The 13,519-nt window shown below is 36.6% G+C and overlaps 1 protein-coding gene across 4 annotated transcripts in view; it reads right to left on the bottom strand.

Moving 5' to 3' along the window:
* XRCC5 (X-ray repair cross complementing 5) overlaps positions 1–13,519 on the bottom strand; it is a 50,465-nt gene that overhangs the window by 13,414 nt on the left and 23,532 nt on the right. For all 4 annotated transcript variants that reach the window (XM_030277271.4, XM_072932038.1, XM_072932037.1 and 1 more), the window contains 3 exons: positions 9,466–9,662; positions 5,152–5,242; positions 3,690–3,759 (listed from right to left, as the gene is read on the bottom strand). In XM_030277271.4, the coding sequence (XP_030133131.4) occupies positions 3,690–3,759; positions 5,152–5,242; positions 9,466–9,662 (358 nt within the window). The remainder of the gene's footprint in view (positions 1–3,689; positions 3,760–5,151; positions 5,243–9,465; positions 9,663–13,519) is intronic.

Below are 13,519 nucleotides of genomic sequence, written 5' to 3'. Positions count from 1 at the left end.
CTGAGTTCCATGTAGCTCCAAAGATGGAGAGTCTCCAAAGACTCATGGGCCCCTTTTTCTGCGCAAATCCCATCATTGCGATCTTTATTATCTTTTCCCCTATAACATCTAATTCAAATTCTGTTTGTTGCAACTCAGAGCTTTGAGTCTCACCCAATCACTGTGCCCTTCAAAGACAAACCTGGCTTCATCTTCTCTGTGAAGCAGTTATACAGAAAACTTCAAAGTGATTCTATATGCTTAGGTATTTGGTTTGCAAAAACCCTTCTAATGACTGAATCATTTTCATCAACCCAGTCATTGCATTTGGTTTGCCTAGCAGTAGAGCATGAATAGTCTCTAAAATATACAAAAACATCCAGTAAGATAAAAATGCAGACAAACTGCAAAAACATGCCAACAAATAATTAAGTATTTGCTTTTTAGAAAACTATCGTAGCTCCAGAAAGGCAATTAACTATACTTATTTCTACAGAAAATCTTGCAATAAAGTATCATCCTTGTTCACATGCAGTTACTGATTCTTTCAGCTATATTTTTCTAGAAACGCATAGGAGAAATATATTAACTAATTTACTATAAATACAGAAATGAGAGCTTTGTGCAACAATTTGTCTCTGGACATGCAGATTTCTCCCTCAGCTGAAAATCAGTAAATTAAAAAAGCTTTTTCAACATCATGTTCTCAGATAGGAGTACTGTAAGATGCAATGAATGTGGCCTATAAACTCACACAGAAAATTTACAAATCAAAGAAAACACTATATGCACATGTAAATACCTTTTCTTACTCCCCTGATTCTATCTCATACAGAAGTCTATGAAAACACAACACAGCACATCAGACATGATCTGCTCTCCAGAGATGCAGACATGGATGGAAACCTCCAAACAGGAGGATGAACTGGTAGTATGTGGCTACTCCTTTGGCATTACAAAGATGGCAAGCACTGAGTGCATTCTCTGAAGCCACAGAAATGAAGAAACTCATTGTACGCCCTTGGGAGCAACAATTAGATTCTACTCAGGTAAACTGATCTATTTTATGTGCAGTCATTGACAAAAATGTCAGAAGTTGTTATCAGGAGACATCTCTTTGTGATGACTGTACACTTGTGACTTGCTCAAAATAAGACCGGCATAAGATAATGTCTCTCTGGCCATGAATGCAAATAAGAAAGTAAGGATGAGGATAAGAAAGTAAGGGAACACAATTCTAGTTACATGAGTATCAGTATTAACCAGTAAGCTGAAACCATCAAACATATCTCACCACGTAACCCCAAAGCAGTTTTCAGGTAAAACCAAAGTCGACTATTGTTTCAGGAGTTGAGCTGCCAGTCCAGAAAACCTATCTCTTAAGACCCTTGCTAATCTGAATATCTTTGATTTTCTGCAGATACATATTTAGGCATTAGTGGCAAGTTCTTACAGAGCATCAGACCCAGACTAGCTTCCACTTAAGACTTCTGCTAGGAAAGGTACAAGTCCTGATTAACATATCCAATAGGGGCACTGCAGGAAATATACTGGTACCTATTTTCAGTGATAAATATACCATCAGGACTTCCTACAAGCTGTTTCAGATGAAAAAGAAAAATAATCACCTTGCCACCCTCTGATACTGCTAACTTTATAATTTTGATGTGGGTGTGCCATTAACCTGCAGCTGAATTAAAAAGCAACTGTAGTGTCAGTATTTGAAGTACAACTCTTCCTACTGCTACAACTTCTCTATCTACTAAAAAACAACCCACCTCCAATCAAATAGTTGAAAGGTCTTTCTCCTCCCAATGAAAGGACTGCTGTTATTTTAAAAGGTGAATGTAAGCTCTATTCAGTTAGGAAGAGTGTAGTAGATGTTTTTTTAATACAAGAAAGAAAATCAGAATGCAACTTAGCAGTTCTCCTGTCTGCATCCTGACACACGAAATGCTATCCTTTTTACAAATAAGTATTTGAATGCCACAGATTATCCTTTTCTGCAAAGAAATTTTATATTTCTTATGTTCTAGCAGAAGGAAAAAAAATTCATCATTAAATGACAAAATTATACCAAAAAACTGTTTAGAACCACTGAATAGTTCTAAGGCAGAATTTACTATTTACATAACCAAAGTGCAATATAGCAAGCCATTAAAAACATGCCTGCAATGTTCAATATATTAAGCTACCTAAAAGGCTCTAAAGCACAAAAAGGATTATCCAGAAGAAAGAGATAATATGCAAAGTATGTTTTTATTTATAGTGGCTTCTATCTCTCCTTTAAATGGAGAGATTTAATAAAAGTCACCTTTAAATGGGTGACTGCACTACATTCTGTTTAACTACACCTTATCATTACAGAGCAGATCACAGAGAATAAAAGCAAATTGCTCAAAATTTCATAACCTTCCAACCATGTACTACAGTTATCTCCAGCACAGCTACCAAGTGGACATATTTAAACACTCTTTATAGTTAAACCATCTTCAAGGATAATCACTATACTTATTTCTACCTCAAAGCTTTCCTACATGATAAAATTTATCACTGTAACAAAGTAGTCAACTGTTTCACATTTTCTGTATTCTAATGAATTGTACAATGCTTTTTTTACCGCATCTTAATATAGCTGAGATTTAAGAATACAACTCAATATTTTTTAAATAAATAATTTCTTCTGGGTCTAATGAAAAATCCATGTATAAAATCTACCTAGCTAGCATAGAGGTCTGGAAATTCTGGAAACAGCTATGCAGGATTTAACAGGCCATATTACAACTCAATATACTGCTAAACACACTCCTGAAACTACATCAAAAGGACCAAAGGCCTTGTTGAAATACCCAGTACCTCACTTAAGCACCTCTGCAAATCTTTGAAAAGGAATGTGACATTAGTGGCTATTTGGCAGATCAGGTTTACTCTGCCACAACCTTCCAATCACCCTTTATGAGATAAAGGACCCTGTCCATCTTGTGCCTTCTTTTTAGGACACCTTTGGATTACATATATCCCTGTACAGCTACTCCAGGAGGGAAATACCATACAAACCAATGATAATTTCATAGCATTTTCAGACTTAGGCCATGCAAGACAGTGCTTGACCTCTGCTTGTGTTCTTTTTCGTCTCTGAGAAGAATCAGTGCTTACAGAGCCTTCTCTCAACTTTCAGATTACAAATACTACCTTTTTATTCCATTCTGAATTCACCTGTGCTTTCTTCCACTCACAAGCAGTAAGACGTGACCTTTGCATGTGAAGATTTAAATCCCAGACATGCGAGTCTCTTTTTTTGTTCATGGAACACGAGACAGGTTTCTCACACTGTGCATGCCCAACAGCTCTCCAGTTCAGACCCGGAAGATCCCAGGAATGAGAAGCTGAGGTTCATTCTGAATGAGGCAGTCAGTCAATACCAAGGGGTCTTTGTTAGAGACAACTGATGGGCTGCTCAGGTGCCTCAATGTAGCTGCCCAGTGCCTTTTTACCCAAACACAGCTACCTGATACTTTTAATTGGGGAAGGCAAGTATTAACATGGGAATTACAGATGACACCTTCCTTGGCTGAGTGGCACTACAAGCTAACCTGTAAATTCCAGAGCAACTGATGTTGCACTAGAAACTTATGTTTAGACAAATGAATTGCATTTACTGAACTCTGAAAGTGCTACTAATATAATTAAGATAGACAAAAGTAATTTACCATCTTTGAAGTCAGCATTTTTCTTCCTCACCAGAATTCGGAAATCTTCTGCTGGGTTAACACTGCCTACCTACAAAAAGTACAAAACCAATTCAATTGTCTTCCAAAATGCATCTCTTTCTTCATGTCAGGCAACTAGAATCTTTACATTTCTTTTTATTTGAATATTTGAACTGTGTACTTCTCTGCATTCAGACTCAAAAATGCAAGTCTTATAAAGTGTGTTAATGCACAGTATTCCTGGCAAAGGTTGGTTATGACATGAGCAAGATGAACTCACTCTGCTGCACTGTGACAAGTTGACCACTTCCCTGGTGCTGAGAGGACATGAGCACAACACTTTAGGTTATCTGCTAGTCCAGCTTTGAGATCTTCTGTAGCACAGACCTCTTAGACCTCTCCAATCTCACCAACTGCTTAGTGAGCAGTATGAGCTCCGAGGCATGTGGGTACAGAATCAGTGGTTTGCCACTCCAATAGGACCTCAAAATTAAAAGCTTGCACTTAAATCATCTAGGCTTCCTGGCAGAGTCTGACATCTTAAAGTCTAAATGCTCTAAATGGGCATGCAAATGCAGAAACCTTTCAAAGGAACTAAAACCAGGTCAAATATAAATAAACACTGAAAAATTGACGCATTAACTTGAGGGGGAAAAAACCCAACAATCTTAAAATTTTCTATCAGCAATCATAATTCTCCTACTTTTTTTTAAGCTTTGCTGTCAAAATAATTCATGGATTTGCAATAAGTTTGCTTGGTTTCACTGTATTTCTTCAAGATCTAGCAATGCCTCTTTTCAGGAAATATCAGAAAATTATATTAGAAGTGCAGAACACTTAAATCTTTTTAGACTTCAAATATTTTCGTAAGTATCAATAATGCTTTTTTCAAAATGAACCTTAAATAAGTTAGCTCATTAATTATTTTTTTATAATAGGAAAACATCAAATAAAGGAAGGTGCACAGTTATGATACAGGTTTCGTCTAGCCACAAAATTATAAGTTAGATCTAGTGGCAAGATGAAGCCAAATTTCTGATTTAGCCCCCAAACTAATGCAGAGAACAATGTCTAAAATCACAGCAATACTTTTGATTAAATACACAGAGACAACTTGTATGTTGCAGAAGATATGAAAGACAGCAAGAACAAAATTCAACCACTGAGCTCCAATTCTGTTTTCTTCAGATCCTCAGGCTTTTCTTTTCGAGTTCTAAACACCAGGAGAGAAATTTGTCCTAAAATATCTACGACTGATGGAAACTTGTGTTAACACATGCCTAAGGGTAGAGAAAGTTGTCTTCAGAATCTCTAGCAGAGTCTCAAATGTACAAGTAGACAGTATTTCAGTCATGTTTCAGCTAGAAACTCTCCTTTTATCAGGAATTCTGTATATTCACTACAATAGACTTAGAGAATTAATCTTCCCCTTTGATAATCAGATTTGTAAAAATATGCTTACAGAGGTGATATTGCCTTCAGCAAGCTTCATAATGCTAAAGCTCTCTCCCTCATCTTCAATTTTCGGTTTCTTAAGGCTCGGTTCATCTTCACTGCAAGTGAGAAGGACAAAAATGAATATAAACACTTGAAGATGACTATCCTGCCTACTAACCAGGGAGTCAACAATTAATGAAATATACACTGAACTAAACTTCATTACACAACTGTTCCAAAATCAACACTTAAACATGCCTTATTTTTCCCTTGGGCTGCACAAACCAGACAGTAGAAACAGACCAAACTCCATCTTTGCATCCAGCAAAGGCATCACTTGTTGAAAGTATGAGATTATTACTGCTTATTTCACTAATTTGGTATGAATTTCCTTATACAAACCTTCTTTATCTTTCTAAATACAGAATATCTCCAAACACTTTATTTAGAACCTCTATGTTGAGTTAGCCTTTATAATTTACAGTATATAATATGACATTCGGTATTTTCACTAGATTTTTTTTTATAAACATGAAATGTAAATGAAAATGTACCATTTTAGTAAGACATTCATTTACTGTTCAATCACTACCTGCTAGATCCTGTCTTGGAATTTATAGCTAATACAAACCTGTTTACACACTGGCTTTTGAGCCTAATGACCACTATTCTCCATTAGCACATGACAGCTCTGTAAACTTGCACCTTGTATTTGTTAAAACCTGCTAAACAAACTCCAGTTAAGTAGATCAGAACTCTCTTAGGACATTTTAAGCTACATCTCAAAATGCTTTCAAAAGACTATTTTTATTTTTAAAAAGCTAATTGTGATTTTGGACTACTTTCTTGCTTTGTCCTTAGAGGTAACATACAGCAAGGTGTACATTCAAACAAGGAACTTAAATCTAACATGTAACACTTCAGAGCACATCTCAGCAACAGAGGAAAATCCAGATAATCACAAAAGCGGAAGAAAATCAGATGCTGTCAGGCATCTGACACAGATGAATTGATTTCCATTTAAGAATGACTGAAAGCTACTCAGCAACTCAAAGGGCAGGATTTATGTTCCAGGAATCCCCAAACAAAGTAACAATTTTTTCTGAAAAATTCTCCTTCTGTGAAAAGAAGAAACTGCACGATGATGTAGGGACAAAGCCAGAGATCCTGGATTAGAAGACACTTTCCATTCTGCAAGATTAGAAGTGATTGCAAAAACTGCACTGCACGTTACAGAAGCAATCAACTATTAGAAAGAACTTGTGCAGTCTTCCTTTTTGCTTTCTATAGCACACTCTCTCCCCTACTTTACAATCATTGTCTATTTCACTTTGTTTCAGAAATCTTCTGTGTCCTTTACTTAATTTTGTCACTACCAAAATGAAATTCCTTTTCCTCAGCAACTCCTGTCATTCAGCATAACCTTACTTATCACTCTAGGAGAAATGATGACTTTAGCTATGCCTAAGGACAAGGCTAAGATACCTTTGCTTCATTCTCAACTCTGCTGACTTTCTGGCTAACCTTGAACAAGTTGCTTGATTGTTTTGAACAACCAGTGTGTCTCTCTGTAAAAGGAGAAACTGATACTTATCACCACCAGAGAGTTTAGAAGTTCCACTGGAACCAGAAATCTTGTATATTAATATGTTTTGATGAAAGGTGTAAAGAACAACAAAAATTCTCTTTTTGAGTATTTTCGTCCAAAAGTATATGGCAATCAATCTTCTTCTTTTTCTTCCTGCATTATTTTTACTGATTCAAAATGCTTAGGGATTGGAGGAAGGAGAAAATAAATGATGATGCTGCATTTAACAGCCTAGGACCAAATTTACAGTTGTCATTAATCAGTGCAGCACAGCAGAAAGTAATGAATTCATAGCCATTTATACCAGCCAAGGATCTGACATTTAGAATATGCACTGATTAGCAGTATTTTTAAACTGCAAAACGTGCAATTACTATTTGAGAAAAATTAATAAAATACAAGATTAATTTAAAACACCCACTTCTACATTAATATAAAAGCCTCTCATATCCTACAAAGCTGGATGAGATAACAGCGTCTCCATAGCCAACCTAAGAAGGAAAAAGTAAAATGTTTTCTATATTACTGGATTTTTTTAACTACAGAGGTCTCATGCAAAAGTGATACAAAGGAATACTGAAATCTCTATTAAGATATCATGCCTACAATTATGTTGCTTTAGTCCCATTAGACCTTAAAAATTAACAGAGAAGAATCTGGTCAATATGATGACAGGAGATAGAAATCAGTTACAGAAAACAAAAATAATGGTCAAGACATCTTCTAAACAACTTTTCCAAATACTTAAGTGCAACCTATATCTTAGTATTACTAAGTTGAATCTCATAGAACCATAGCATTTAGAATCACAGAATGGTTTGGGTTGGAAAGGAACCTTAAAGATCACCCACTTCCTACACGCCTACCATGGGCAGGGACACCTCCCACCAAACCAGGCTGCCCAAAGCCCCAGCCAGCCTGGCCTTGAACACTGCTAGGAAGGGGCATCCACAACCTCCCTGGGCAACCTGTGTCAGTGCTGCTGTAATTTAATATTTTCCTTAATCACTGTTGCAGAGTGATGCACTTTTCTTGATCCAGTGAATAAATTATATCATCTCAATTTTCCCCAAAACATACAGTTAAGACTGCTGTTGTAGCAATGATAAAATACTACCAGTCCCATTCATTACTACAGCAATACCATTTTTCTGCAATTTAAAAAGAAATCTTAACTATCATTCATTCTTCTTTGCATAGTTGAGTCTGTATCTTTTACTTCCTTTACAGCTTATTTTTTAATATCATTTTAATGCCCAACATCAATTTCTATCTAAATTACTTTTACAACTACTTTTATCACCCCTCTATAGGAAGCCAGTTTTTTAAAAAAATAGATTTTCTTCTTGCTTGTCAGATGCTTTTGGGAAGATATATTTTAAAGCAACTAACAGTAATGGGTCACTGCTTTTTGTTTAAATTCTCTCTCTAGCTTGTTTGAGCCCAATTTTTTGCCTTTTATTTCTAATCTGGCTCTACCACTTTTATTTAAGATATATATACATGAATGTACTTATGTACATAAACCCAGAGAAACTGAGGCATGGAGTAAGGAAAAGAGAATTTAATCAGTATGAATTCACAGATACACCAAGGAATACACTGAAATCAGCAACAACAAAAGAAAGCCAGGTGTGTCCTAGTCTGTAGAGAGGAATGTGGTCATTAGTCTCAAGTAGCAAAGTGAGGAGTCCTGTGTCATGTCTTCCCAAAGACAAGATGCTGAGGAGGCTCTACCCAACACAGAGTAAAGGACTGAGCTAAGCAAGGGCTCAAAACACCTCAAAGATGTCATTCCTAGTGCTGAAAGAACTGAACCAACAATGACAAAACAAAGGAAGAAGGAGCTGAGAACACTCCAGCATCTCAGGGACCCACTAGTTATATTATAGATTTCAGTAAATTAATTTCTCAGAAGCAGATTTTGTTTACGCAAATTGATTTGGCTGAGGTGACAGTACAACAGCAGTATCAATTTAGCATTTATTCTTCCTATCTGCAGCACAAATAAACTAAACACACTATATTCAATAACATCAAAAATATCTTTCTTAAAACTGTTCAAACAATAGCTGTTCCAGGAAGAGTCTATAACAGCTTGATTTTTTTGGAAACAACCACATTAATTGCACAGTAGATAATAATGAAACTGCTTTTCTTTTGATATTCAAAATGAAAGCTAGATAATTACCTAAATCAAGCATGCTGAGAAGGTAGGCTCAACTTTATAGCTAATTTAAACTGCCATGGCATTTATTCTAAACTAAATTAGATCATCTGTTACTGTTATTTGAACTATTTTATAAACACTTCTAGGACAAACTGACCAGGAAACAAGCAGCAATGCAACAGGTTGCCCAGAAAGGATGCAAACCCTGTCCTTGAAAACAGACTGTATTAATCTGTCCTTAGATCTCACAGGTGGCCTTTGAGCAACAGGCTGACCTAGAAGCCTGCAGTCGTCCATTCCAATCTGATGGATTTTGTGATTCTGTGGCAGCAAATACAGACATGAGGAACTTACTGGTGCCTCGTGTGTCCTGCACTGCAACAATATGACCACCACTATCCACAAAATACTCCAGACATTCTGTGGCACCACAACATTCTCTATCCATCAGCATTTTTTCCAGTGTGTAACTCATTGATTTTCTGTTCAAAAGATTCTGAGCCTGCTTCATCCAGCAAAAACAACCTGAAGTGTAAAAAAAAAGTTTCAAAAAAAAAATCCATAATACATCTCTAACTTACTTGTCTTTGAAGATGTCTTGTGCAGTCTTCTCTTCTTTTTTCTTGCCAACTTCCTTTAGGGGGAAAAGTGCTTTTACTCTTTCCAGAGGAGCCTGACACCTTTCTCTTACCACACAAGGCATCTCCAGCATTTCTAAAATGTGCTGTTCTATTGGTGGCAGAGGCTTATCAGGGTAAAAAGCCTTGTGCTGCAAACACTGCAAGAAACAAAACAGTCTGAGCAAAGTAGAACTTTCAATTATATTAAAAACTTCCAATGTAATGGCTGTACACCATATGGTAACTGCAAAATATCTTCCATATTAAACACACTACCTTTGTATTGCTGAAAATATCCTGCCTCACACTGGACTGAAAGTCTATGATCAACTGTTTAAGGAGATTATTAATGATATTAAACAAGAATACTGATGCAGATGAATGTTCCCACACTTACTGGAATGAGTTCTATGAAAATTATTAGAAAAATCCCAGGAATTAAACGGTCATCTGCAACTGTTCATATTTTTAGCTTCACTCTACATTTAAAAAGCAGTTCTCTTATAAAGCAGTCCCATGGGAGAGATTTCTATACACTTCAAAATTAAAGTAAATGAGATCTATCCCAACCACACATTGCAGTTATTGTAACAGTTTACTGTCCCTCAAAGAAAATATTTCTTCTTGGTCAATTAAACTCAGTATGCATACAGGAGGAATGTTCACAAGCTTAAGAGAGAATGCAAATAGAAAGAGAGAATATTAAATGTGCAGAGGTGAGGTACAGAATATATGAATGTTTGGAACCTAGCTTTGAAAGGAGTAGGGAATGAAGGGACCTGACAGATGCACAAAGCTGGAACAGATGGTGAGGGCTACAGAGAAGGATTTTTCACCCAAGTGTAGAGTCAGTGCACACAGTCACGGAGTCAAGCAGACGGGGAGAGATGAGGTTAATGAGGCGGGCTACAGAAATTCCATGGAGGGCTTTGAAAACAAAGTAAGTATCTTTACAATTTTGTGAAGTGTGAGATAGCAGTAGAGAGGTATGTGCATTTACAAATAAACAGATACCAGTGCATGCACACAAACACATCAAAACATGTGATATGCAAAGGAGACAAATTTTTTTCTATGCCTATTGTACTAGGTTCATTAGACACCCATGTGAAGGCACCTACTCAGTAAACTAGGAATACAGCAGAGATTTGCTCCCCTGTTGGCTGTCAGACACGACATTAATTTAAAAAACAAAATCAAAGCAAATAAAAGCTCCTATTCATACTGGAAATCTGCCAATACAGAAAACCAAGACAATATGTGATACATCAATACTAATGTGTTTTCAGGCTGCCATTAAGATTCCAGTCCACATTAGAATGTACTGCCAAAAGGAGGCAGTTGTACAAGGCTACTGATTTGGAAACACTTGTAATGATTTAAGGCACAGTTATTTTGAAAGGCAGTAAAAATGCTGCTGGAAGCTTCAGTAATGGCTCTTGTGATTAAAAAAAAAATAAAAAAAAACCAACAAAAAATTAGGTAATTGAATTAAACTCACAAAGCAAAAAAACTTAAGTCTCCTGTTATCCCTATGTATTTTAGGCTTTTGTAACTGACATCTTAATGTGTGCAGCTGCAGGAGCTGAGCAGACTGAGCAGGCACAGCATCCACTTTTACCTGTTTTTAAAGTAGATGACTACATCTGAAACCTGAGATGGCAGGTACTGTCAAAACTCAGGTGCTAAATGGAGACTAAGTTAAATAGATAACCTGGAGTCTCTAAAGCAACACCATCCCTCTTAACCTTTCTTCACCCCTTCCTTCTGTGTCCAGCAGGAATCACTCCTACCTTCAAAGCTAGAAGAAACTCACACTGCCACTGCCTTGCAGACTCACTGTTCTATTCATGCAGGTTGTCACCAAGGCACTAGCTCCTAATTGCTTTGCCTAATTTCTTACATTTCTACTTCAAGAGACACAGCCAGTTTTCAGGAACAGGGGTCACACCAAGATACTGGTCAATGGATGCAATGAAGTGGGCTTCACACCATTAATTCAGTGATAAACAATGACATATATACACCAACAGACCAACAGGTCCATCTCTCTACAGAACCACCATTGTTGAGCATTTTTTTTTATTTGGCTAACAAATGAAATTAACTGCATCCCCTAAACATCTTAGGTGCTTCAAATCCTGTATTTAAGATGGACAACTTAAACAATAATGTTGGAAGTCTACCACTACAAAAGCTACAGAAGTTCACTTAATTTTTTTTCTGGAAGCAAGGAATAAAGGTTGAAAGATAGGATATTCTCATTTTCCACTCCAGAAAGCATTAACAACTACTTCTCACCCACTCTGTCATTTCCTGATGCCTACCACTACTTCCAGATATATAATTTAGTTTGATGTTTTTGTTTAAATTCTGGCTCTTGTCACTTATCGTTCAAAATATCTTCATGAGGCAACAAAGCAAGGAAATGAAGTAGGAGTTTTCTTCATAGTTACTTTTCAAAACCATTTATAGGTTCTATTCAGCCCAATCCATTTACTGGCTACAGTCAAAAGATAATGCAGAATTTCTCTTCACAGTTCTTAAGGAACCAGCAGTGCCACTTTGCCTAAGAGCAAAATACTAAGAACCTGGAACATCTTTGCAGCAAAGGAGAGAACAACTTAACACAGATTAATAGCAATTTTGTAGTAAGACAAACAAATGGGGCTGTGTGTGACCAAAAGAAAGCGCTAAGGGGTCTGACAGTTTAGGGCTTTCTGAACAGCAAGGACAGAAATTGTATCCTACCCAGTACATTCAGTCAATAAATGCTTCTTCTACCAGTAGCACTCACTCTTACAAAATCCTATTATCCTCTAAGGAAATTGAGAAGTTAATCAGTTACTCTCTTCCAGCAGCAACTGACCCAAGTCCTGGAACACCACCATCACACTGTTTCAGAAGACAAACAGCACACCTAAAAAAACCATCTTTCACCAATAGGTGACATCCACTAAACTAAAAGAATGCAAAACTCTATCTAGCAATGTAACAGAGTAAATTCTATCCCCCATGTGTTTAATTTACGAGCAAAGCCCAAGTTTTGTAATATCCAAGTTTAACAACCCTTCCTAAAATAAGAGTTGTGCAGAGGTCAGTTCATTTTAAGTTCTTGCCCTGCAATAACCTCCAACTGATCAAATCTTGTATTCAGTTGCACACTGTCTTGTCAATATGACTGGCAGAACTTGATGAGACCTCTGAGTTCTTCAGGTGTCAATCAGAGTAGGGTTGAAGACAGTGGGCTTACATGTGTTCCTGAAACACACATTGACCTTCAGATCCTTTAGTTATTTTAACAACACTGAGGAAGCAAGGCTTTGGGAAGCTAGGGTAAGTTTTCTTAATTTAAAAAAACATCTTCTTCCTACTTGTAAACCAAAATATATCATGCGGAATTGCTGAGATATGATGAATGTGATTGCTATAATACCATTTTTGGTGAATTTTCAGAGCAGAGTCACATGTTCAATTTATCTCCATGGTTCTGTATACAGTACAATTCTGCAGTTACTTAAATTGCAACATAATTTTCTTTATTTTTGAATTTGCTGTGTCATTTTTTAAACACTTTCATTCCAATGTATAATTAAGTCTCTCATCCTCACAGTTGCAATGAAAGTCTTCGTGACATGAAAGGAATGTAAATCAAAATGGAGACAGCTTGATATAATAACTGCAGGAAGTGTGAACTGTTCTGCTGGCTCATAAAGTGCATCAGCTTAGACACCCCAACAGAATATTTTAAATGTCAACAATGTTAATAACCATTTATTACTGATCCAGTTCACCTCAGACTGACCTGGTCTGGAACACTGCCAGATGCAACAATGCACAGAAAAGTGATGGGACACAGAATGAGAAACTGAAGATATCCCAAATTTTTAGCCAATTTTTTCTCTTAGTCCAAAAGCCAAAGACTGAGTCTATTTCCACAATACAGTGTTGAGAGGCAAGTTTTAACTTGCCTAGTCTATGTGTCTGTGAATATCACTGATGCTGCTGTAGACAC

The sequence above is a fragment of the Taeniopygia guttata genome, chromosome 7 (assembly GCF_048771995.1).
Source record: "Taeniopygia guttata chromosome 7, bTaeGut7.mat, whole genome shotgun sequence".
Classification (NCBI taxonomy): Eukaryota; Metazoa; Chordata; class Aves; order Passeriformes; family Estrildidae; genus Taeniopygia; species Taeniopygia guttata.
Note: the sequence above shows the minus strand (reverse complement) of the source record. Positions and strands in the feature narration are given on the sequence as shown.